Source organism: Coregonus lavaretus, assembly GCF_964263955.1.
Source record: "Coregonus lavaretus genome assembly, chromosome: 7".
Lineage (NCBI taxonomy): Eukaryota > Metazoa > Chordata > Actinopteri > Salmoniformes > Salmonidae > Coregonus > Coregonus lavaretus.
In genome coordinates this window covers 25,449,886-25,476,191 of record NC_139994.1, presented here as the reverse complement: position 1 = coordinate 25,476,191, position 26,306 = coordinate 25,449,886, and the positions used below count along the sequence as shown (strand labels likewise).

General features: G+C 46.9%; 1 protein-coding gene across 1 annotated transcript; it reads right to left on the bottom strand.

The window, feature by feature from the left end:
- Positions 1–880: 880 nt before the first annotated feature.
- Positions 881–5,508, bottom strand: LOC311132463 (phosphatidylinositol 4-kinase beta-like). The gene is made up of 9 exons (XM_084165750.1): positions 5,285–5,508; positions 4,756–5,021; positions 4,496–4,600; positions 2,683–2,806; positions 2,456–2,569; positions 2,039–2,190; positions 1,619–1,751; positions 1,254–1,374; positions 881–1,101 (listed from the first exon to the last, which is right to left on the bottom strand). The coding sequence occupies exons 1-9, from the start codon at positions 5,468–5,470 to the stop codon at positions 920–922; spliced, it is 1,383 nt and encodes a 460-aa protein (XP_084021876.1). The 5' UTR covers positions 5,471–5,508; the 3' UTR covers positions 881–919.
- Positions 5,509–26,306: the final 20,798 nt, after the last annotated feature.

Genomic DNA, 26,306 nt, shown 5'->3' with positions numbered 1-26,306 from the left:
GTCCAAAACCCAGATTGAAATGAAACTGCACCTGCTATTAAGGATGGGAACAAAAACACATACAACCAGCAGCTTTGCTGCATGCTTGGACCCCTAATAAGAGATTAGTTGGTCCTAGTTCAATTTTCCAGTTCAAGTTTAAACATCGTTCAAAACACATAAAAACCTTGGATTAAGGAGTTGTTTTCCAGACAGATAACACTCATACACCAATGGTTGTTATAGTCCTTTTTCCCCTCTCTTCGGGTTGGCTCATTCTTGATAACCACAGAACTTTCAGAGAACAAAGAAAATGTCCATTAGAAAACCTCAGCAATTGATATGTCTTGTGCTTTCGTTGTCGTTACATAGTGGTTTCTCAACTTCTCAAAGTCAATTTTGCTCTAAGAACAAAAATAAGTACATATATTCTATATGTACTGCTTTGTGATGCTCTTGCACAATTGATCTACAGTTATTCATTTTTCATCCATTCTGAGAAAAGTCTTCTTGGCTCCTCTGAATATAGACCACTACCACATTGCCCCTCCCCCTTTTCAATGAAGTACCTTCTCCGATATTGATACTTATCCTTTTCGTGTGTGATTTGAACTGTGCGTTATGCCTCGTTTTAGAACAGTCAATGCGGTAAATGTCCTATGGATAGGAGGACAAGAGGGAGAGGAGGTGCGGACTCCCCCTCCACAAGGCCAAAACAAGGAGGGGGTAAACAGTGGTCCGTCTAAGACAAAGAACATACCGAGTTTGCAAACAGGTCCTGTAGCACTAGTCTATACACAAGTCCATTTTCCTAAATGTGCTGCTTTGGCAAGCACACATGCGTGAGTCCATATGCACATGTTCACCACCATCTTTATATGTATTTTTACTTGCTCTCCCATGTGGTTGTCCCATGTAGTAGAGTTTGGTGTCGAACTGTTCACATGATGCCGTTGGTGAAGTACTGGAAGCCGTCGTAAAGCTTGGTGGTGATGGAGCGCATGGAGCCATCCACCATCTGCTCCACCAGCACCTGTAGCTGCTCCTCCGTCAGGCTCATGTGGAAACGTTCCTTCAGGTAGCGGATGGTGCTGGAGCCATGGAAGCAGGGTAGGTGAGAGCCTGGTGGGGGAGGAGAGAGGGGAGACCCAGGGAGAGGGAGTCAGAGGAGTTGCAATCCCAAGACCACAGAGAAACCGGGCAGATAGATAATGTTTATGGAAAAACACCACAACACACTGGTCATGCTAATATACCGTTTTAGCTAACAGTACCTTGCTGCATGATCTCCACTATTTGGACCACCTTCTCCATGTGTTTGCGAGCAGCTATCAGGCCCTGGAGCATCAGCATCTTGTAGTAGTTGAACATGTCTCCATCCAGGCCTCCCATCAACTGAGAGAACCACAGACAACAGAGGTTAGTCTTTACACATAAAAAACCAACAGGTTATGCAGGCTACTGCAGCTAACCAGCAAACTCGCTAATAGCATCTTTGAACACTAACAAATGTATGCATTTATGCAGTGAACATTTTGTGAGGTTTCTAGCTAGATTGTATGATCAATTCCACAGTGTTCTCCAGTTTACACTTATATGACAATGCAAATTCGCATGCAGTATAATTCATTTGACTCACATCCACAAATTCGCTGGTGAGCTTAAAAGCGGAGGTCTCAAAGCCCAGGTTCCTGGGCGAGCTGGACAGGATGAAGCCAAAGTCAATGTGGATTATGTGGCCCTCTGAGTCCAGGAGGATGTTTCCATTGTGTCTGGAGAAAGACAGAAAGGAGATGAGGGATAGGGGAACTGAGTAAAGGGTATAGGAATAGAGGAGAGGGTGGGATGTGGTAGTTGATATCAGACCACAAAAACTGTGTTTACACAGGCAGACCATTTCTGACCTTCTGCCCAATTATTGGCAAAAGATCAGAATTGTGCAGCCTGTGTAAATGTAGCCAAACAGGCTCAAAGACAAAGGAAGCTAAGAGGGGAAATGGAACATGTGAGTAATGTAACGAGTGAAACTGAAGAGGGGTGAAAAGGGAGGGCTGCCCACCTGTCTTTAACCTGCAGCAGGTAGCAGATGAGACTGTAGCCGGCGCAGCTCTCCACAAAGTTGCACTGGGCGGTGAGGAAGGCCTCGGTGGTGTAGCTGCCGTGCTCCTGCAGGAAGTAGTCCAGCAGAGACAGCTGGCTCTGCTTCCTCACCTGGAGCACAGAAACAGCATTTTGTATGAAATAGCAACAGACACAGTATTCCATTAGAAAAAGCTACCGACACGGCATTCCATTAGAATTAGCAACTGACACGAAATTCCAGTGCGTGATCAACCATTACTTAGATTATCAAAATCTTTCATCCCAAGAGGTACTGGATTACATAGCTAAACAACTCGGCTTGAAGTTATTGTTAGGCAACTTTGTCATGAGATTTCAAGTGCACAATTGGGTCCATCTCATTTTCTCTGCTCACCTGGTGCAGAGAGACAGCGTTCAGCACGGGCTCGATCATCCCGCTGTCCGATGACATCACCAGGATCTTATAGGGCTTGATCCACAGGGGGACGTGCTCCTGCTCCCAGATGGACTGGAGAGGAAAGGGGAGTAGTGGAGCGAATTAGTGATTGAATGAATGCTAATAAGAATAAATAATTCAGAGCATTTCTGTGGAATGGGACTCTACTGTGGAGAGTCAAGTACCTGTAGCTGGCTGAGCACCTGGAAGGCCAGTAGCTCTTGCCTCAGGTCGTCCCCACACTTCACGATGACCGACAGCAGCCGCCAGTTTGGCAGGTGACCGTAAGGGGAGCCCTCCCTTATCCGCCTGAGGGATGGAGAGAGCGGAAAGAAATAGTGAGACACAGCAAATGACATTACAATGCCACAATGTGTTGTCTTCGCTGCACTAAGTGGGACAGACATGTATCCTCGGGTGGGGGATTGTGTATGCCCATCCATTTTGTCTCTTCTAGTAATTACACTGCTCAAAAAAATTAAGGGAACACTTAAACAACACAATGTAACTCCAAGTCAATCACACTTCTGTGAAATCAAACTGTCCACTTAGGAAGCAACACTGATTGACAATATATTTCACATGCTGTTGTGCAAATGGAATAGACAACAGGTGGAAATTATAGGCAATTAGCAAGACACCCCCAATAAAGGAGTGGTTCTGCAGGTGGTGACCACAGACCACTTCTCAGTTCCTATGCTTCCTGGCTGATGTTTTGGTAGTGGTAGCATGAGACGGAGTCTACAACCCACACAAGTGGCTCAGGTAGTGCAGCTCATCCAGGATGGCACATCAATGCGAGCTGTGGCAAGAAGGTTTGCTGTGTCTGTCAGCGTAGTGTCCAGAGCATGGAGGCGCTACCAGGAGACAGGCCAGTACATCAGGAGACGTGGAGGAGGCCGTAGGAGGGCAACAACCCAGCAGCAGGACCCCTACCCCTGCCTTTGTGCAAGGAGGAGCAGGAGGAGCACTGCCAGAGCCCTGCAAAATGACCTCCAGCAGGCCACAAATGTGCATGTGTCTGCTCAAACGGTCAGAAACAGACTCCCTGAGGGTGGTATGAGGGCCCGACGTCCACAGGTGGGGGTTGTGCTTACAGCCCAACACCGTGCAGGACGTTTGGCATTTGCCAGAGAACACCAAGATTGGCAAATTCGCCACTGGCGCACTGTGCTCTTCACAGATGAAAGCAGGTTCACACTGAGCACGTGACAGAGTCTGGAGACGCCGTGGAGAACGTTCTGCTGTCTGCAACATCCTCCAGCATGACCGGTTTGGCGGTGGGTCAGTCATGGTGTGGGGTGGCATTTCTTTGGGGGGCCGCACAGCCCTCCATGTGCTCGCCAGAGGTAGCCTGACTGCCATTAGGTACCGAGATGAGATCCTCAGACCCCTTGTGAGACCATATGCTTGCCCTGGGTTCCTCCTAATGCATGACAATGCTAGACCTCATGTGGCTGGAGTGTGTCAGCAGTTCCTGCAAGAGGAAGGCATTGATGCTATGACTGAATCCAATTGAGCACATCTGGGACATCATGTCTCGCTCCATCCACCAACGCCACGTTGCACCACAGACTGTCCAGGAGTTGGCGGATGCTTTAGTTCAGGTCTGGGAGGAGATCCCTCAGGAGACCATCCGCCACCTCATCAGGAGCATGCCCAGGCGTTGTAGGGAGGGCATACAGGCACGTGGAGGCCACACACACTACTGAGCCTCATTTTGACTTGTTTTAAGGACATTACAGCAAAGATGGATCAGCCTGTAGTGTGGTTTTCCACTTTTTAATTTTGAGGGTGACTCCAAATCCAGACCGCCATGGGTTGATAAATTTGATTTCCATTGATAATTTTTGTGTTATTTTGTTGTCAGCACATTCAACTATGTAAAGAAAAAAGTATTTAATAAGATCATTTCATTCATTCAGATCTAGGATGTGTAATTTTTGTGTTCCCTTAATTTTTTTGAGCAGTGTATATTTCTATGTACCAATCACCCACCTGACTTTCTCCTGCCAGGGCTCCTTGAGCGCCACAGCGGACGGGTCCTCCGGATCTTTCCGGAACGTTGTGGGGGTGTGGGCCAGGTTCTCTGATAGACGTCGCCTAAGACAAAAGAAACATGCGGTTGTAAAACAGCTATCCAGACCAAAACTCTATAACAAGAAAGTCTTAAAGAGAAACTTAAAAGTACATTCATATCTGATTCACCTCCTCCTTCCCCAACAACCTAGTCATCAAAATGTGACTTAAAGTCAGACGGTGCCACCATGTGGTTGCCATGGGTACCCACCTCCACTTCCAACTTGCCGATGTCATCCACTGTCCAGGCCTCGTCGTCGTTGTCGTAGTTGGGCACGGTGGAGAAACTGCCGGCGCGCTGCTCGGCTGTGATGCCAACGCACTCCGGGAGGAGGTTGTCCACAGAGCGGGCGCTGCGGATGCATGTCTCCGGGATGCGCAGGGGAATGCCGGACGTCTCGAACCTCTCGCACTCCAGCACCTCCACGTAGATGATGTACGGGGCCTGAGAGGAAGGGGAGAATGAAGAGGTCACTGGAGTTCTAGACCTATTTTTGTAAGGTACATTTATGCAGGAAGTCCCATTGACAAAGAGCATTGGGGCCCACTCCATCTAAACTCCAGGCTCCTCAGAAATAAATAACAAACTAACAAATGAGTTAACTAATTAATCGTGTCAAACTACTAGGCATTCTGGTCACCTTGTTTTTGGAGCCTGTTGTGTGTGTGTACCTCCTTATACATGTGTATTACAACAAGTTGCCTCACCTTATCTTTGGAGTTGAGCACCACGGCCTGTGTGTGGGGCACGCGCACCACGTGGTGGTCGAAGGCTGCAGTGGGCAGCCAGACGCGGGCTGGCAGCTTGTGGTTGAGCTGTGACAGCTCTGAGATGAGCTGCCAGGTCTTCTGCTCCTTGGTGGGCAGCGTGGCCAGCCGCTTTCCGATGCCCATCAGAGACTTGATGAACTCCCTCTGCAGCGTCAGGCGCAACGGCTACAGAGAGGAGGAGCGAGGTTAGGAGGAGGAGAGCTGGTTAGAATCTAGATCAAGACAGATGTCTTTTTGTGTTCTGAAGACATTTACAACAAGCTACAGCAAATAACAAGTGGCACATCTTTTTTTTAGGGTCCTTCCTTGAATGACTACACACACAAAAAAAAAAAAAAGAGGCTGAGAAAGGAGGGAGGAAGATGGGTATGATGGGAATTGAAAGAATGATGTTTTAGGAGCGGAATCTGAAGAGAAAACCAAGGGGAGGTATAAGACTAAGAATGCATGGGCACAGGGAGAAAGAAGCAAATAAATTAAATTCTGTCAACCCATTGCAGTACCACATTCCAGCACCAGAGATCAGTACCACAATGGTTAAAATGAGAGACTTGAGCGAAACCCAGATACCAAACAAGCTCTTGGGCCTTGGAGATGTTTAGTCAACTTATGGTGTCCAATATCTTCATATTTAAAGTATGAGCAATATTCAATACCATTATAGTAGGTCAAAGTACAAATCTAGGAAGTCCTTTGTTCTACAGTCCACCATTAAGGCTACTTTGAAATTAGATAACATCTCAATCATAAGGTTACTATATAAAAAAAGTACTTACATTTTGTTTTGTTATGGAAACAAGTTCCAATTAAGTAGGCTAACATATGGGACAGTTAACATTTTTGTTAAAATACTTAACACACAAGAAAAAAAGGTTAATTTGTTAGTTCTTAGTTAAAGGTAGACTCAGTGAAATGTATGTTGCCACGAGCAGCACCGCAGATATTGAGATGAGCGAGATAAAATACTTTGCTCACACAGTCGCACTGTTACAGCATGGTAGCCAAGGGACCAAAACAGCGGAGAAGTTGAGCCTCGCACTTCAACGCTCTTAGTTGTTGTGGAAATTGACCCACTATGCTGTTTACTTTCTGCATCTACGTCATCCCACTGAGTCTACCTTTAATACCAGGTAGGCCAATTTTTGCCACATGAACTACTGCCAGTGGCGTATTTGTTGCTTAGGACTACCATGTAAAATGTGTTAACGTGTGTAATTATGACTGACTTTGACTGACTCTCCTTCAGTAAAGGTTACTCCAGGTGTCTTTACATTTAGCTGAGTCTCCCCATTCCAAAACTCCCAGAAGCATTTTTCAAAAACATGAAGCAAGTTATCCGATTACAGAGAGAAAAACAACCCAAGGGGTTGAGACCATTGCACTACATGCCAATGTCCATACTTTTATACCACAAAGAAATCATGCCCAATGCATACATGTGCTAGTTGGTGTGGACATTGAAACAGAGCCTAGAGGTGGCGTTGACACACAGATTAGGGCTAGGGCTGTTGCGGTGACCTTATTACCGCCAGTCACGAGTCGTGACCGCAGTTAAATTCCCGTTGGTAAAGGTACTCCCAATCCAAAACTGCGCAAATGAACGGTGCTGATGGATAGCCTACCAAACTTGCTAATAGCCTGGAACTTAGTGCTCTATTGTCCCTCTAATCACATCATGATTTAATTTGAATAATCTGAATGATGAGGACAAATAATTATGGGAGTTACAGTTCCTGTTCCGAAATGGACACGGGAAAGCCCCGGACCCAATATGCATACATTTTTAAAACCTCTCCCGAAAGGACAACTGGTCTGATCCGAGTGAGGGAAGCAGCAGAAAAGCCAATTGTTTTGCTACTTTATTCAACGGGACCCATGGGAAGGGAGAGAGCGAGAGCGAGGCTGTTAGGGAGTGGAGGCCGTTCGGTGTGTGTGTGAATGTATGAGTAAGCACCATGAGCCTGAGAGAGAGACCGCAACCACTGTTAACTTCTTGCTAGTTATTTATCATCCAATCCGATTATTCAGTACCTGTCTTGACTGTATCAAACTGAGAGAAGCTAGCTAACTCGGCTAATTGAGCCTAGCCATAACATTACTGCGCTTTTCACCGTCCTACCGTTAGCCTACACATAACTCCACTCAGACTATAGCGTAAATAGCAGCATACCCGTTGGCTTTTGGTCGTTGTAGCCTCTCATTTCACTTTTAATTCCATCTTCCATTGATTAGATCTCCCCCTCTCCAAATCATCAATATATAGAGTTGCATCATGCAGCCCTTTATGTTTTGATTTCTAAGACATTCCCTGGTTTATAAGCCTATCACAACTAAATCAATAATGGATTTTATTGTGATGGCTATATTAAAAATGTACTTTGACTTTTTAAAATCTAGATGTTCCAAAAGCGAGCTAAACATGTTTATGTTAATTAACGGTCAATTACCGTGAGACCGGCAGTCATTTGCATGACAATTACCGCCTGCCAAAATTTCATGACCGCCACAGCCCTAGTTAGGCCTATTCAAAACCACAGATTTTCCAGGACGAGGAACCTGTATTTCATAGCATTTCCTTGGTCTTTTTGTGTTGACAGGCAAACCAAGCAGCTTCCTTAGCATTCTACTTTTGTAGTCAAATGTCAAAATGCCTTTCCTGTGAAGAAGTGTATTTTCTGGATCATGACCAAACGTCATGACTTCCTGACATTACTTCCAGAGTGGACAGGACGTTCTGTTGAGGAAGGGTCCCCGAGTGTTACTGGGATTGGATTTCCCTATTCAAAACAACTGATTCTGGACCCATGCTTAACGAGGCAAAATAATTGGTGTTCCAATCAAATAAAGTGGCTGGGTAACACTTCCCAAAATGTAATTCATAGATTTGAAAAGGTAGAGTGGATATCTGCTCTATCATATAGAGTCGAGTCCTGTTAGGGCTGGCACAATTACCGTATATATATTTTTATTTTACCTTTATTTAACTAGGCAAGTCAGTTAAGAACATATTCTTATTTACAATGACGGCCTACACCAGCCAAACCCAGACGACGCTGGGCCAATTCTGCGCCGCCCTATGGGACTCCCAATCACGGCATGTTGTGATATAGCCTGGAATCAAACCAGGGGGTCTGTAGTGACGCCTCAAGCACTGAGAAGCAGTGCCTTAGACCACTGCGCCACTCGGTTATGGATGAAGCCGGCACGAAAATAAAATAACCCGTCTTTTTTTTTGTGGAACAACTGTTCATGGGCTCAACAACATGATGAAACTGTGCTCCTTGCTGAAATGTACACTACATTACCAAAAGTATGTAGACACCTGCTTGTCAAATATCTCATTACAAAATCGTGGGCATGTTGGAAGATGTTGGAACATTGCTGCGGGTACTTGCTTCTACTCAACCACAAGAGCATTCGTGAGGTCGGGCACTGATGTTGGGCGATTAGGCCTGGCTCGCAGTCAGCGTTCCAATTCATCCCAAAGGTGTTCGATGGGGTTGAGGACAGGGCTCTGTGCAGGCCAGTCAAGTTCTTCCACACCGATCTCAACAAACCATTTCTGTACAGACCTCGCTTTGTGCACAGGGGCATTGTCATGCTGAAACAGGAAAGGGCCTTCCCCAAACTGTTGCCACAAAGTTGGAAGCACAGAATCGTCTAGAATGTCATTGTATGCTGTAGCGTTAAGATTTCCCTTCACTGGAACTAAAGGGCTTAGCCCGAACCATGAAAAACAGCCCCAGACCATTATTCATCCTCCACCAAACTTTACAGTTGGCACTATGCATTTGGGCAGGTAGCGTTCTCCTGGCATCCGCCAAACCTAGATTAGTCCGTCGGACTGCCAAATGGTGAAGCATGATTCATCACTCCAGAGAACGCGTTTCCACTGCTCCAGAGTCCAATGGCGGTGAGCTTTACACCACTCCAGCCGACACTTGGCATTGCGTATGGTGATCTTAGGCTTGTGTGCAGCTGCTCGGCCATGGGAACCCACTTCACGTTGCTTCCAGAGGCAGTTTGGAACCCGAAGACAGACGATTTTTATGCGCCATGCGCTTCAGCACTCGCCGGTCTCGTTCAGTGAGCTTGTGTGGCCTACCACTTTGCGGCTGAGCCGTTGTTGCTCCTAGACGTTTCCACTTCACAATAACAGTACTTACAGTTTACCGGGGAAGCTCTAGCAGGGCAGGAATTTGACAAACTGACTTGTTGGAAAGGTGGCATCCTATGACGGTGCCACGTAGAAAGTCACTGAGCTCTTCAGTAAGGTCATTCTACTGCCATGGTTTGTCTATGGAGATCACATTGCTGTGCTCGATTTGATACACCTGTCAGCAACAGGTGTGGCTGAAATAGCCAAATCCACTAATTTGAAGGGGTGTCCACATACTTTTGTATATATAGTGTATTTGACCGCAACTGGATCCAAATAACTGAAAATGTAATTCTCATGCTGATTAGATTTTCAAATATGTAATGCATTTCAGGAGTCTAGCCTAAAATGAGCAATTAGCTGTAGGATACTTTCCGGAATGTACCTGTATAGACAGTAACTGCTCACCCAATAGACATGTAACCAAAGTACACGTTGCTGATGACAACTGCCTTGGGGATAGAGTCGACAGGGAGACAGAGCCTGAGGCTTGGGTTACCTACAGAACACAACAAGGTGTGGCAGAAATGCATTTTCTCTGTGTGCATGTACGTCAGCAGTAGAGCAGACGTCCTTTGCACTTGTTGTCCAGGTGATTGTTGAACACAGGGCGACGTGTTAGAATACCATTTTGTAAGGGCGGAGCTAAAATCGGGTGACAACGCATAGCTCCTCTGTACTAGCCTATCTGATAAGGAAGTCAGTCTAAAGACCTACATCTGATTTTACAGCAGTCAAATCAATGTTGAGGCATTTGCCTGCCACCGAACGTCTTTATGTTCAAGTGAATAATGCTGGGCCCGACATTGATGCTTGACCGAACGGATAAGTAAAAAATAACAATAAATCACGCTAAAAATCACAAAAATCAAACAATTATGCTACCCCAATCAGAATTTGATCAAAGTGTCCTCTGTTATTGTAGGCCTACAGGCACGAGTGGTCTTTCAATCATGCAGTCGCAAGATGTGTTTTTGAAATCAAAGCGAGACTAGCTCCACGTGAACATGTTGATATTGATTGCTAGTTAGTGAGCTATTTACCCAGTTATAGCCAATTTTTGGTCAGCAATGAAAATCTTGGAAAAGTCATGGTGTGTCCATCACCTGCATGTGTTCAAGTGGGTAGTTGCCAGAGGAGAGAGGGGGTGAGAGACATTGCGCAGCAGGTAAAATAATGATATCGCCTATAGACTAACTAGATAGCCATTTCAAAACATAGTGAGTGGCTGGTTCTCGCTAGTTAACTATTAGCATGTATTAATGTCATTGTCATGTCAGATGTCCTATATCCAGATAAACTTTCCACCGGCACTCACGTATAACCGCAAATGGCCGACATGCAGTTGATACAGGTGTGTTGATGAAACCAATATTGCATACTCCGGTTGTAAAACAGTCTCTCAAACGCTCAGAATTTGCTAGCATTCTCCTCTATTCAATACTGGCCATGTAATTCTGACATATATATACACACACATATATATACACACACACACACACTACTGTTCAAAAGTTTGGGGTCACTTAGAAATGTCCTTGTTTTCAAAAGAAAAGCAATTTTTCGTCCATTAAAATAACATCAAATTGATCAGAAATACAGTGTAATACGCGCTTTCTATTCTGGTTAGAGCGCTGTTCTGTGAAGGGAGTAGTACACAGCGTTGTACAAGATCTTCAGTTTCTTGGCATTTCTCGCATGGAATAGCCTTCATTTCTCAGAACAAGAATAGACTGACGAGTTTCAGAAGAAAGTTGTTTGTTTCTGGCCATTTTGAGCCTGTAATCGAACCCACAATTGCTGATGCTCCAGATACTCAACTAGTCTCAAGAAGGCCAGTTTTATTGCTCCTTTAAAATCAGCACAACAGTTTTCAGCTGTGCTAACATAATTGCAAAAGGGTTTTCTAATGATCAATTAGCCTTTTAAAATGATAAACTTGGATTAGCAAACACAACGTGCCATTGGAACACAGGACAGATGGTTGCTGATAATTGGCCTCTGTACGCCTATGTAGACATTCCATAAAAAATCTGCCATTTCCAGCTACAACATTAACATCGACATCGAGGGTATGTTGAGTTTAAACTTCTTATTTTACCACATTTAACAATATAAATGTAATTTGTGAAATGTTGTGTATTTCTGTAATCCATACTTGCAAGCTAACGTTGACTTTAGTGACTTTTGCTAAGAGATGCACTTTTGAACTAGTAGTACTAGCTAGCTCGCTACGTTTTACATCCTAACATTTGTTTGTTTGTATTCCAATGTTCCTAATTTTAGAATCAACTGTCCTGGATGAGGTCCAGTTGGTTGTGCCATTGGATGATGTGCCGGATGTACCACTGCTGCCAGCCATCCTTGAGGAGGTGCCAGATGTGCCGACTATCCTTGAGGTACAATTTTCAGAAAGTTTAATGTTTGAAAAGTATCCCAGATATTCAATTTGTGTCACTTTGACATTCTAAAAATCTTTGTTGTCTGCTTTCTGCTTTAGGAGGCCACTGGTAATTGGCAGTTGATACCGATTAGGTTTATCTCCCTGTACTGTGGGCCTGTTGTGATCAGGGTAAGAGACCCACACACACAGTCACATCACTGTTGCAATGTTTGCTGTTTCTAACCTGAATGTATTGTAATGTCAACCCCCTCTTGTGCAGAACAATGCCGGTCCGGTGGCTAAAGCTTTGAGAACTTTCCAGTTCATCAGCCCCATTATCACCTACATGCGTGGGGGATCCCAGGTATGTGTCTTTGTCACTACCTAATCCTAATCTACATCGTCAGTGTCATGTGATCTTGATGGAAATATGTTACAGCGATGGCTGATATTGTTTTGTTGATGTTGTCTTGTTGTTTCACTCCACAGCAGGTGGTGGTGAGGATGCACCATGCGAGTAGGGTTCGAGGCCTGGAGACTCAACTGGTGTGGGCCATCTCCAAGGAGACACACAGACTTAGTCCAGAGGGCATCCCCTACTGTGCCACCAAGGTGCAGTCCATCTCTTGGATCCAGGTAAGATGTAAATACTACTGAATTAGTATTAGATTAGGCTTTTCTTCACTTATTCCGTTTGGCCTTAACATGTCGTTTCTCTCTGTCAGTATGTGGCTGGCAGGGTGACCCAGTATGCGTCTCACCTCCGCCACGAGACGTCTGTGGCCGTGACGCATGGCTGCTACCAGGTAAATAAATAATTTCCTATGTATATAGAATAGAAATTACAGGGCATTTTCCATTAGATATGGTCTGTTTTCTATTAACGTGTGTTGTGTGTGTGTGTTTTGAGCAGCAAACTGATGTCTCGGTGGTGTACGCCACTCTCCACATGGGGCTGGATGGGCTGCTCTCCTCCTCGGCGTGGTCGGAGGCTGCCTCCGTCTCTACGCCCACCACTCAGCAGTTCACTGAGCCAGAGCCTGAGGGCCACAACTGCTATGAGGTCAGATGTTACACACACACATACTATTGACTAGTAGCATTAAGATCCTTCGATTGACCCATTATTTGTCATGTCATGTCATTACATTGGTCACTGATGTTGAATAATTGTTCTGTTATTGTAGGGCTGGGAGGAGGACCTGCTGCCTGAGGAGAGGGAGGTTCCTCTGCTAAAGTGAGTCCCTCTAAATGTGTGTGTAGTCTGAGCTTGTCAGATGCTGAAGGATAGTGGTCACAATGCTGTTATCCCCCATTGACATGCTCCATTCCCTCTCTTCCACAGCCTCTACCTTACCACCAAGAGAGTGGAGGACATCGGCCTGAGGCTCGTCTCCCTGCGCCAGGCCTTTACTGTGAGTGGACCCACTTTTCTTTGACTCTCTGTGTCTTCCTGTTCTGTCTGTCTCCTAGAGGAAGATGGGTGTCTCACCCTAACTCTTCCCTCTTCTCTAGACCCTGCTCGGTTCCACCCTGAGCAGGAACCATCTGTTTGTGGCGGGAAAGGTCCTACTGGGCGCACTGGTTCAGGTCCACCAGATGGTAGCTCACTAACTCATTGTCCTTCAAGGGAAAGAGAGCGTCCTCGGTGGGAAATGTGTTCTGTGCACTAACATCACTGCTCTTTGCTTTGTGATAGGACGAGGCCGAATTCATCCGTGCCTATAACGACTTTGTGGACTACCTGTGTAACACTCTGGCTCCGGGACTTTTGTATTTGAGCCAGGGTGTATTGTGTTTTGTTGGGTTTTTGGGTATTTTCTATGTTGGTAGTTCTGTTGTGTGTGTTTCTAGGTTTGGTCATTGACTCCCAATCGGAGGTAACGAGTGTCAGCTGTCGGCTCGTTATCTCTGATTGGGAGCCATATTTATTCTGTATGTTTTCTTGTGGGCATTGTGGGTTATTGTTCCGTGTTTCAGTCGTTGTACTGTGGACTTCACGAGTCGTCTTTTGTTTTGTATTTCGGTGCTTTTTTTCAATTAAAGTCATGTTCGTTCAACGCGCTGCGCTTTGGTCTCCTTCACTCCTAGACGATCGTGACAGAATAACCCACCATAAAGGGACCAAGCAGCGCGTCCAGGAACAAAGGGTCTGGACATGGATGGAACTGTTGGACGGTAAAGGGTCCTGGACTTGGGAGGAGATCCTGGATGGTATGGATCGCCGACCATGGAACGAGACGGTGGAGAGGCGACGACGAGAGGAGCAACGGCATCGGCAGGGCCATCGTCGGAAGGACGAGAGGCAACCCCAAAAAGTTTTTGGGGGGGGGCACATGGCTTGGGCGACTGAGCAGCAGGAGGCTGCCACAAGGCAGATTCAGAAGGCTACCAGGTTAAGGGGGCTGACGGAGGCAGAGAAGGGACGGATTCAGGAGGCTACCAGGTTAAGGGGGTCACTGGCCAAAGTAGGGAAAGGAGATGTAGAGGCACGGCGTGAGAGACTGAGGTGTGTATCCAGTCCGGTCCGGCCCGTTCCTAATCCCGAGGTACAGCCAGTAGTGTGTGTCCCCAGTACGGTACGGCCTGTTCCGGCCCCTCGCACTAAGTGTACGGTGCGCGTCGCCAGCCCAGCCCGGCCTGTTCCTGAGCCTCATACGAAGCCTACGGTGCGCGTCGCCAGCCCAGCCCGGCCTGTTCCGGCCACTCGCACCAGGGATACGGTGCGCGTCGCCAGCCCAGCCCGGCCTGTTCCTACTCCACGCACCAGGGATACGGTGCGCTTCGCCAGCCCGGCCCGGCCTGTTCCGGCCACTCGCACCAGGGATACGGTGCGCGTCGCCAGCCCAGCCCGGCCTGTTCCTACTCCACGCACCGGGGATACGGTGCGCTTCGCCAGCCCGGCCCGGCCTGTTCCGGCCTCTCGCACCAGAGATACGGTGCGCGTCGCCAGCCCAGCCCGGCCTGTTCCTGCTCTCCGCACTAGGCCTTATGTGCGTCCCCAGGGCCAAGCATGCCCTGTTGCTTCTCCCCGCACTAGCCCTGAGATGCGTGTCCTCAGCCCGGTACCTCCAGTTCCGGCACCACGCATCAGGCCTACGGTGCGTCCCCAGGGCCAAGCATGCCCTGTTGCTTCTCCCCGCACTAGCCCTGAGATGCGTGTCCTCAGCCCGGTACCTCCAGTTCCGGCACCACGCACCAGGCCTACGGTGCGCCTCAGACGGCCAGAGTCTGCCGTCTGCCCAACGGGGCCTGAACTGTCCGTCTGCCCAACGCCGCCTGAACTGCCCGTCTGCCTAAAGCCTGCAAAGCCGCCCGTCTGCCATGAGCCATCAGAGCCGTCCGCCAGACCAGAGCCGCTAGAGCCTTCCGCCAGACAGGATCAGCCAGAGCCTTCTGCCAGACAGGATCAGCCAGAGCCTTCTGCCAGACAGGATCAGCCAGAGCCTTCTGCCAGACAGGATCAGCCAGAGCCTTCCGCCAGACAGGATCAGCCAGAGCCTTCTGCCAGACAGGATCAGCCAGAGCCTTCTGCCAGTCAGGATCAGCCAGAGCCTTCTGCCAGACAGGATCAGCCAGAGCCTTCCGCCAGACAGGATCAGCCAGAGCCTTCCGCCAGCCATGAGCAGCCAGATCCGTCGGCCAGCCATGAGCAGCCAGATCCGTCGGCCAGCCATGAGCAGCCAGATCCGTCGGCCAGCCATGAGCAGCCAGATCCGTCAGCCAGCCATGAGCAGCCAGATCCGTCAGCCAGCCATGAGCAGCCAGATCCTTCAGCCTGCCATGAGCCGTCCAGCCAGGATCCGCCAGAGCCAGCCAGCCAGGATCCGCCCCTTAGCCAGGTGCTGTCCCTTAGCCCGGTGCTGCCCCTAAATCCAGGTGGAGTAAGTTGGAGGGTGGTCATGTGGAGGAGGCTAGGGAAGCGGGTGGTGACTAAGGTGGGGTGGGGACCACGACCAGGGCCAGAACCGCCACCGTGGACAGACGCCCACCCAGACCCTCCCCGAGACTGTATGCTGGTGCGCCCGGAGTGCGCACCTTTAGGGGGGGGTACTGTAACACTCTGGCTCCGGGACTTTTGTATTTGAGCCAGGGTGTATTGTGTTTTGTTGGGTTTTGGGTATTTTCTATGTTGGTAGTTCTGTTGTGTGTGTTTCTAGGTTTGGTCATTGACTCCCAATCGGAGGTAACGAGTGTCAGCTGTCGGCTCGTTATCTCTGATTGGGAGCCATATTTATTCTGTATGTTTTCTTGTGGGCATTGTGGGTTATTGTTCCGTGTTTCAGTCGTTGTACTGTGGACTTCACGAGTCGTCTTTTGTTTTGTATTTCGGTGCTTTTTTTCAATTAAAGTCATGTTCGTTCAACGCGCTGCGCTTTGGTCTCCTTCACTCCTAGACGATCGTGACAACCTGAGTGACCCCTCCAAGCAGATTGATATTGAGAGGGAGCTGGCTGAGGCAAATGTGAGTTAATTAACTCTTTCAAGTCTCACTTTGAGTTCTTCCACATGCATGTCTTTTATACGGCACAGTAGCTGATCTATTTGAAATCATTCCTATTTTCTCCAAACCTGTTTTCTTGTCCTAGATCCATCATGTTAACCTGATAGATGTCCTTTTTGAGCTGGTGCTGTTTGGGATGATGACAGCTCAGAAATCCCTGATGGTGGTAAGTAGCATCTCGCTGGTAAATGTTTAGATGTCTGTCTATTAGCAATTTCACTTCAATTTCTCTTCTCTCCTCCTCTGTTTACTTTAGCAACCTGGTGGGTTCATGGAGCGTCTGTACGCTCTCCTGTACTCCTTCCTGCCCACTGTTGCCAGCATTGAGCCAAAGGCTGAGAGATACCTGTTGCTGCTCAATGTAAGAGTCAAGAGTTTACTTCCTGTTTTCTTCCTTATTACTAGTTTACTTCCTCTTTACTCGTTCCTGGTTAACAGGGTTTCAATGCCGTTTTAGGGGGAGTAACTCTCATTGTCTCTCTCCTCTTGATAAGCTAGTAGCTCAGAGCCATTTTCTATGTGTTGTGTGGTGTTCCCTTCAGGGCGGGCTGATGGCTCTGCTAGATGACATGTTTGGGCAGCAGCTGGCCTGGTATTTTAACCGAGAGTCTCTGGTCACTGAGCTCTCCAGCCTCCTCGAGTACCACCTCGAGTACCTCATGGCCAGCATGTAGTCCTACTGCAGAGACCTGAAGGGCCACACTCCTTCTCTCTCTCTCTCTGTACTATTTAAAAACATGGAGGCCTACATACACTGAGTGTACAAAACATTAAGAACACCTTGCTAATATTGAGTTGCACCCCCTGTTGCTCAGAACAGCCTCAATTTGTCGGGGCATGGACTCTACAAGGTGTCGAAATCCTATAGAACATTTGTTGGCAGAACTGAAAAAGCGTGTGTGAGCAAGGAGGCCTACAAACCTGACTCAGTTACACCAGCTCTGTCAGGAGGAATGGGCCAAAATTCACCCAACTTATTGTGGGAAGCTTGTGGAAGGCTACCCGAAATGTTTGACCCAAGTTAAACAATTTAAAGGCAATGCTACCAAATACTAATTGAGTGTATGTAAACTTCTGACCCATTGGGAATGTGATGAAATAAATAAAAGCAGAAATAAATCATTCTCTCTACTATTATTCTGACATTTCACATTCTTAAAATAAAGTGGTGATCCTAACTGACCTAAGACAGGGAATGTATACTAGGATTAAATGTTAGTAATGGTGAAAAACTGAGTTTAAATGTATTTGCTAATGTGTATGTTAACTTCCGACTTCAACTGTATATGGATCATTTATAAAGCCAGGCACATTTGTCACACCCTGGCTATGGGACTCTAGCTGTTGAGCCAGGGTGGGTTTGTTCCATGTGGTTATTTCTATGTTGGGGGTTCTAGTTTGTTGTTTTCTATGTTTGCCTGAGTGACTCCCAATCAGAGGCAACGAGTGTCAGCTGTTGGCTGGTTGTCTCTGATTGGGAGCCATATTTAACTGTCTGTTTTTCACTTTGTGTTTGTGGGTTTTTGTTCCGTGTTCGGTCATTGTCACCGTGGACGTTACGAGTTGTTTGTTGTTTTGTTCGTGCTTAAATTTAATAAAGTAACATGTTCGTTCATCACGCTGCGCATTGGTCTACTTCTCTCCCTGACGATCGTGACAGAAAAACCCACCATACCAGGACCAAGCAGCGTGTCCAGGAGCAGGCGGCCTAGACATGGGAGGAGATATTGGACGGGAAAGGGTCCTGGACCTGGGAGGAGATCCTGGCCGGGATGGATTGCCGGCCATGGAGTGAGACAGTTGAGAGGCGACGGAGAGAGGAGCAACGGCGTAAGCAGTGTCAGCGTCGGACGGTCGAGAGGCAACCCCAAAAAATGTTTAGGGGGGGGGGCACACGGCAGGGGCGACTGGGCAGCAGGAGGCTGCCACAGGGCGATTAGGTGAGGAGGCCACCAGGTTAAGGGGGCTACTGGCGCAGAGGGAGCAGGAGTTAGTGTTGCAGAGGATGGAGCTATTGGAGGCGATAAGGGAAAGGGTGAGAAATGAGGCACGGCGAGAGGAACTCGGTAGGCAGCTGAGGGAGCGGAGGGTTATGATGAAACCCAGTCCCGCTCCTCACACCAAGCAAGTGGTGTGCGTCACCAGTCCGGTCCGGCCCGTTCCTGCTTCCAACACTAAGTGTACGGTGCACGTCGCCAGCCCAGCCCGGCCTGTTCCTGCCCCTCGCACCAAGCCTACGGTGTGCGTCGCCAGACCGGCCCGGCCTGTTCCTGCCCCTCGCACCAAACCTACGGTGTGCGTCGCCGGCCCGTCCCGTCCCGTTCCTGCTTCCCGCACTAAGTGTACGGTGCACGTCGCCAGCCCAGCCCGGCCCGGCCTGTCCCTGCTCCACGCACCAAGCCTACGGTGTGCGTCGCCAGCCCAGCCCGGCCTGTCCCTGCTCCACGCACCAAGCCTACGGTGTGCGTCGCCAGCCCAGTCCGGCCTGTCCCTGCTCCACGCACCAAGCCTACGGTGTGCGTCGCCAGCCCAGCCCGGCCTGTCCCTGCTCCACGCACCAAGCCTTAGGTGCGCGTCGCCAGCCCGGCCCGGCCTGTTCCTGCCACTCGCACCAAGTCTACGGTGCGCGTCGCCAGCCCGGCCCGGCCTGTTCCTGCCACTTGCACCAAGCCAGGGGTGCGAGTTGTCGGCCTGGTCCAGCCCGTTCCTGCCACTCGCACCAAGCCAGGGGTGCGAGTCGTCAGCCTGGTCCAGCCCGTTCCTGCTACTCGCACCAAGCCAGGGGTGCGAGTCGTCAGCCTGGTCCAGCCCGTTCCTGCCACTCGCACCAAGCCAGGGGTGCGAGTCGTCAGTCCGGTGAGGCCCGTTCCGGCTCCACGCACCAAGCCAGGGGTGCGTATCGTCAGCCCGGTCCGGCCCGTTGCTGCTCCACGCACCAAGCCAGGGGTGCGCATCGTCAGCCAGGTCCGGTCCTTTCCTGCCTCACGCACCAAGCCAGGGGTGCGCGTCGTCTGTCCGGCACAACCCGTGCCTGGGTCACCGGTGCCTAACCAGGTACCGGTCAACGGCTCCACTACTGAGATGAAGCTAACCGCTCCTGCTACGTCCAGTCCAGCTCCAGCCAGCGGGGCCAGACCGGACCAGGGGCGCTATGGGGGGTTTGTTGGAGGGTGGTGGGCAAGCCCGGAGCCAGAACTGCCGCCGAGGAGGTATGCCTACCCAGCCCTCCCCTGTTTTAATCTTTTTGAGGCGCGGTCGCAGTCCGCGCCTTTAGGGGGGGGTACTGTCACACCCTGGCTATGGGACTCTAGTTGTTGAGCCAGGGTGTGTTTGTTCTATGTGGTTATTTCTATGTTGGGGGTTCTAGTTTGTTGTTTTCTATGTTTGCCTGAGTGACTCCCAATCAGAGGCAACGAGTGTCAGCTGTTGGCTGGTTGTCTCTGATTGGGAGCCATATTTAACTGTCTGTTTTTCACTTTGTGTTTGTGGGTTTTTGTTCCGTGTTCGGTCATTGTCACCGTGGACGTTACGAGTCGTTTGTTGTTTTGTTCGTGCTTTAATTTAATAAAGTAACATGTTCGTTCATCACGCTGCGCATTGGTCTACTTCTCTCCCTGACGATCGTGACAACATTTAACAGTTAAACTATTGACTATTGACCTAATTAAGTTGGGGTTTCCTCTCCTCACTTTTCTTAGACAATAAGGCAAGGGCTGTTTTCTCATCTCTTCATTCTGCTGCTGCCTCCGCCACATTGTTCTCAACAACAATACGCAGATTAAATGTGCTATTATGCACATAGCAACATGGTCTAGGAAAAGGCACCAATTCAACAGAGCACTGATGTGTTTCAGAACTGCAGACAGTGACCACTATCCAACGCGGGAGAAAGTGCATTTGTTATAAAATGATATTATTTTTATTCTTGCACCATTGTTCTTATGTAATATAACCATATGCAATTTCAGTAACACGTCTTAGAGTGATGGACTGTGCCATCCCCACGGCCTCCACAATGGATTAGTCCACTCAGACTGGCGCAAATCAGACAGGTGTTTTGTACACCATGATATTTGTACATCAATTTTTTGCTACTGCTCCGCTAAAGAAATATTGGTCGACCAACAGCCTATCGACCAAACAATCGACCAGTCAAATAAATGGGGTCAACCCTACTAGCTATATAATCTTCCAGAACGATGAGTAGGTGTGTCCAAACTTTTGACTGTTACTGTATTGACTCCATTGTACTGGCCTGTGTGAGGTGTAGTAGTTTGATGCATCTTCTTGCTTTGCTTATTTTTTGTCACCTGAAAATTCAGTCTCAGCCAACAATTGTTGATATCCTTCATTTCTTACCTGACCCTTACAGACACAGATACCGGACCCAAAGACATTCAAGCAGCACTTTGACAGCAAGCATCCCAAGTCTCCAATACCTCCAGAGCTGGTTGCTGTTGAGGCTTAAAAGACCACACACACACACAATGGACCTACAGCTGGGATAAGATGCTCTCATCATTCAGACTCACAGTATACATGTTAGTAGCAAATTCTTGCCCTATGCTTCAACTGTATTTCATATGGCTCAATATGTGGAAATGTTGTCACTCATCGCCTTTCATGTTGTGATTCACAGACACACGATGACCACGATTTGAGCGCTGCAACTGGGACTGAATGGCGTCAAGGGACAAAACACTGAGACCCCTGGACATGGGTGGGGGAATATTTGTGTTACAATTACCTAAAAGGGGGGGGGGGGGAGCAGAAGCACACCAGCACCCTATCGTATATGTCCAACCACCCCTCAACTTCAGACTATTGAAGCACCCATCTTACTTCTATGAGCCCACTCTACCTACATCCCTTTTCCCTATGCCGCTTCCTTCATTCATTCCTGATTCAATACCATCTAGACTGTTACACGTCTAAAAGTTTCATGGTGTTACTTTTATCTCATCTGTGTACCACTGTCCTACTTTTGCCCCCAACTCTTTTCTATACCTCCTCCCATACACTCTTGTGCAAATCATTTCTGCTTTCTTTGACAATGGTGTCATAGTGGAAATGATTTGTTAGTTGCCCAAGACTGAGCCTTGTTCTGCCTGTAAAAGGCCCTGGTCGAAACAATGCCAAAATCACTTTTGATAGTCTCCGGGTCCATGTTGTAACAATTGTTTTTTGCATTTGACCATTTACAATAAATGTAGCAATATATATGAAAGCATTCCTCTGCCTGTTTGATCCATTCTGAAGGAAAGCAGTGACTACATTTTGTGTGTGTGAGAGAATATGTATGCCTTCTAATGCTAGCAGAAAATCATTACTTCCGAATGCAAGTTAAACGCCATTCCGTCTATACTGATACCAGACAAATGTATACTTATAAGTATTTTCAAATGTATTTCCAATATACTGCAATGCTATGTAGCTGAAGAGGGGTGACACTGTCTAGGTGTCACGATCGTCGTAGGGAATAGACCAAGGCGCAGCGTGATGAACGAACATGTTTAAACTTTATTATCTTTAGTGATAATAGACAACAAAACAAGAAACGACTCAGACAGGTGTTTTGTACACCATGATATTTGTACATTAATTTTTTGCTACTGCTCCGCTAAAGAAATATTGGTCGACCAACAGCCTATCGACCAAACAATCGACCAGTCAAATAAATGGGGTCAACCCTACTAGCTATATAATCTTCCAGAACGATGAGTAGGTGTGTCCAAACTTTTGACTGTTACTGTACATACAGTATATCTATATTGCATAGTTATAACCCTTAACTAATACTGTTTACATGTGTGCATATCTTTGTCTTATAGAACCACAACAATAAGATTCCAAGTTATTCGGATTACCACAATCATATAAACATCCTCAAATACAAACAGCTGTGTCTGCATGTGTGCGTGTGGTGGTGACCAAGTGTTTAGTATGGGCCTCAACATCATGTTCTAACCAGACAGCACTATAGTGCGCAGAACCAAACCAATCAGTTATAAGTATATAGCGGGTGAGGGCATTCACAGCCAACCGCTCAGACGGGTGAGGGCATACTAGCCAGCTGTTTTACGTGGTCTTTCTAGCTGGATTTAGTGACTAACAGTATTTTACATGGTCTGTCATTTCTTTAGCGACCAATAGTTTTTACAGTCATTGTGATAACTATACATTTTATACTAACATCACCAATCTGAGGTAAAATGGATGTGTAATTCCACTACATTTTATGGGGTGAAAATGCAGGCTTGTAGCAACACAAACTGTCCACAGTCCACATTCGGGAAATTAGCGGAATATACAATAATTTACTATGCCAAAATAATTCAACATGTCAACTTAAGATGATAGTATACAGTATGTTGCCCACTCACAAACTATTGCAACAATGACATCTATTTCTCACTCATTTAACCATTTGGAGAGTAAAATAATGCTCTCAAACACAATTTAACTGGTCGCTGTAAACTAGAGCCTCCACAGTCTGTGCAGCAGCCTGAACGTTTGACGTCCCTACCTTTTTAGGTTTATTTTAATGTCTAGTCCATTGTACTGGCCTGTGTGAGGTGTAGTAGTTTGATGCATCTTCTTGCTTTGCTTATTTTTTGTCACCTGAAAATTCAGTCTCAGCCAACAATTGTTGATATCCTTCATTCCTTACCTGACCCTTACAGACACAGATACCGGACCCAAAGACATTCAAGCAGCACTTTGACAGCAAGCATCCCAAGTCTCCAATACCTCCAGAGCTGGTTGCTGTTGAGGCTTAAAAGACCACACACACACACACAATGGACCTACAGCTGGGATAAGATGCTCTCATCATTCAGACTCACAGTATACATGTTAGCAGCAAATTCTTGCCCTATGCTTCAACTGTATTTCATATGGCTCAATATGTGGAAATGTTGTCACTCATCGCCTTTCATGTTGTGATTCACAGACACACGATGACCACGATTTGAGCGCTGCAACTGGGACTGAATGGCGTCAAGGGACAAAACACTGAGACCCCTGGACATGGGTGGGGGAATATTTGTGTTACAATTACCTAAAAGGGGGGGGGGGGGGAGCAGAAGCACACCAGCACACTATCGTATATGTCCAACCACCCCTCAACTTCAGACTATTGAAGCACCCATCTTACTTCTATGAGCCCACTCTACCTACATCCCTTTTCCCTATGCCGCTTCCTTCATTCATTCCTGATTCAATACCATCTAGACTGTTACACGTCTAAAAGTTTCATGGTGTTACTTTTATCTCATCTGTGTACCACTGTCCTACTTTTGCCCCCAACTCTTTTCTATACCTCCTCCCATACACTCTTGTGCAAATCATTTCTGCTTTCTTTGACAATGGTGTCATAGTGGAAATGATTTGTTAGTTGCCCAAGACTGAGCCTTGTTCTGCCTGTAAAAGGCCCTGGTCGAAACAATGCCAAAATCACTTTTGATAGTCTCCGGGTCCATGTTGTAACAATTGTTTTTTGCATTTGACCATTTACAATAAATGTAGCAATATATATGAAAGCATTCCTCTGCCTGTTTGATCCATTCTGAAGGAAAGCAGTGACTACATTTTGTGTGTGTGAGAGAATATGTATGCCTTCTAATGCTAGCAGAAAATCATTACTTCCGAATGCAAGTTAAACGCCATTCCGTCTATACTGATACCAGACAAATGTATACTTATAAGTATTTTCAAATGTATTTCCAATATACTGCAATGCTATGTAGCTGAAGAGGGGTGACACTGTCTAGGTGTCACGATCGTCGTAGGGAATAGACCAAGGCGCAGCGTGATGAACGAACATGTTTAAACTTTATTATCTTTAGTGATAATAGACAACAAAACAAGAAACGACTCAGACAGGTGTTTTGTACACCATGATATTTGTACATTAATTTTTTGCTACTGCTCCGCTAAAGAAATATTGGTCGACCAACAGCCTATCGACCAAACAATCGACCAGTCAAATAAATGGGGTCAACCCTACTAGCTATATAATCTTCCAGAACGATGAGTAGGTGTGTCCAAACTTTTGACTGTTACTGTACATACAGTATATCTATATTGCATAGTTATAACCCTTAACTAATACTGTTTACATGTGTGCATATCTTTGTCTTATAGAACCACAACAATAAGATTCCAAGTTATTCGGATTACCACAATCATATAAACATCCTCAAATACAAACAGCTGTGTCTGCATGTGTGCGTGTGGTGGTGACCAAGTGTTTAGTATGGGCCTCAACATCATGTTCTAACCAGACAGCACTATAGTGCGCAGAACCAAACCAATCAGTTATAAGTATATAGCGGGTGAGGGCATTCACAGCCAACCGCTCAGACGGGTGAGGGCATACTAGCCAGCTGTTTTACGTGGTCTTTCTAGCTGGATTTAGTGACTAACAGTATTTTACATGGTCTGTCATTTCTTTAGCGACCAATAGTTTTTACAGTCATTGTGATAACTATACATTTTATACTAACATCACCAATCTGAGGTAAAATGGATGTGTAATTCCACTACATTTTATGGGGTGAAAATGCAGGCTTGTAGCAACACAAACTGTCCACAGTCCACATTCGGGAAATTAGCGGAATATACAATAATTTACTATGCCAAAATAATTCAACATGTCAACTTAAGATGATAGTATACAGTATGTTGCCCACTCACAAACTATTGCAACAATGACATCTATTTCTCACTCATTTAACCATTTGGAGAGTAAAATAATGCTCTCAAACACAATTTAACTGGTCGCTGTAAACTAGAGCCTCCACAGTCTGTGCAGCAGCCTGAACGTTTGACGTCCCTACCTTTTTAGGTTTATTTTCATGTCTAGTCCATTGTACTGGCCTGTGTGAGGTGTAGTAGTTTGATGCATCTTCTTGCTTTGCTTATTTTTTGTCACCTGAAAATTCAGTCTCAGCCAACAATTGTTGATATCCTTCATTCCTTACCTGACCCTTACAGACACAGATACCGGACCCAAAGACATTCAAGCAGCACTTTGACAGCAAGCATCCCAAGTCTCCAATACCTCCAGAGCTGGTTGCTGTTGAGGCTTAAAAGACCACACACACACACACAATGGACCTACAGCTGGGATAAGATGCTCTCATCATTCAGACTCACAGTATACATGTTAGCAGCAAATTCTTGCCCTATGCTTCAACTGTATTTCATATGGCTCAATATGTGGAAATGTTGTCACTCATCGCCTTTCATGTTGTGATTCACAGACACACGATGACCACGATTTGAGCGCTGCAACTGGGACTGAATGGCGTCAAGGGACAAAACACTGAGACCCCTGGACATGGGTGGGGGAATATTTGTGTTACAATTACCTAAAAGGGGGGGGGGGGGGGAGCAGAAGCACACCAGCACCCTATCTTATATGTCCAACCACCCCTCAACTTCAGACTATTGAAGCACCCATCTTACTTCTATGAGCCCACTCTACCTACATCCCTTTTCCCTATGCCGCTTCCTTCATTCATTCCTGATTCAATACCATCTAGACTGTTACACGTCTAAAAGTTTCATGGTGTTACTTTTATCTCATCTGTGTACCGCTGTCCTACTTTTGCCCCCAACTCTTTTCTATACCTCCTCCCATACACTCTTGTGCAAATCATTTCTGCTTTCTTTGACAATGGTGTCATAGTGGAAATGATTTGTTAGTTGCCCAAGACTGAGCCTTGTTCTGCCTGTAAAAGGCCCTGGTCGAAACAATGCCAAAATCACTTTTGATAGTCTCCGGGTCCATGTTGTAACAATTGCTTTTTGCATTTGACCATTTACAATAAATGTAGCAATATATATGAAAGCATTCCTCTGCCTGTTTGATCCATTCTGAAGGAAAGCAGTGACTACATTTTGTGTG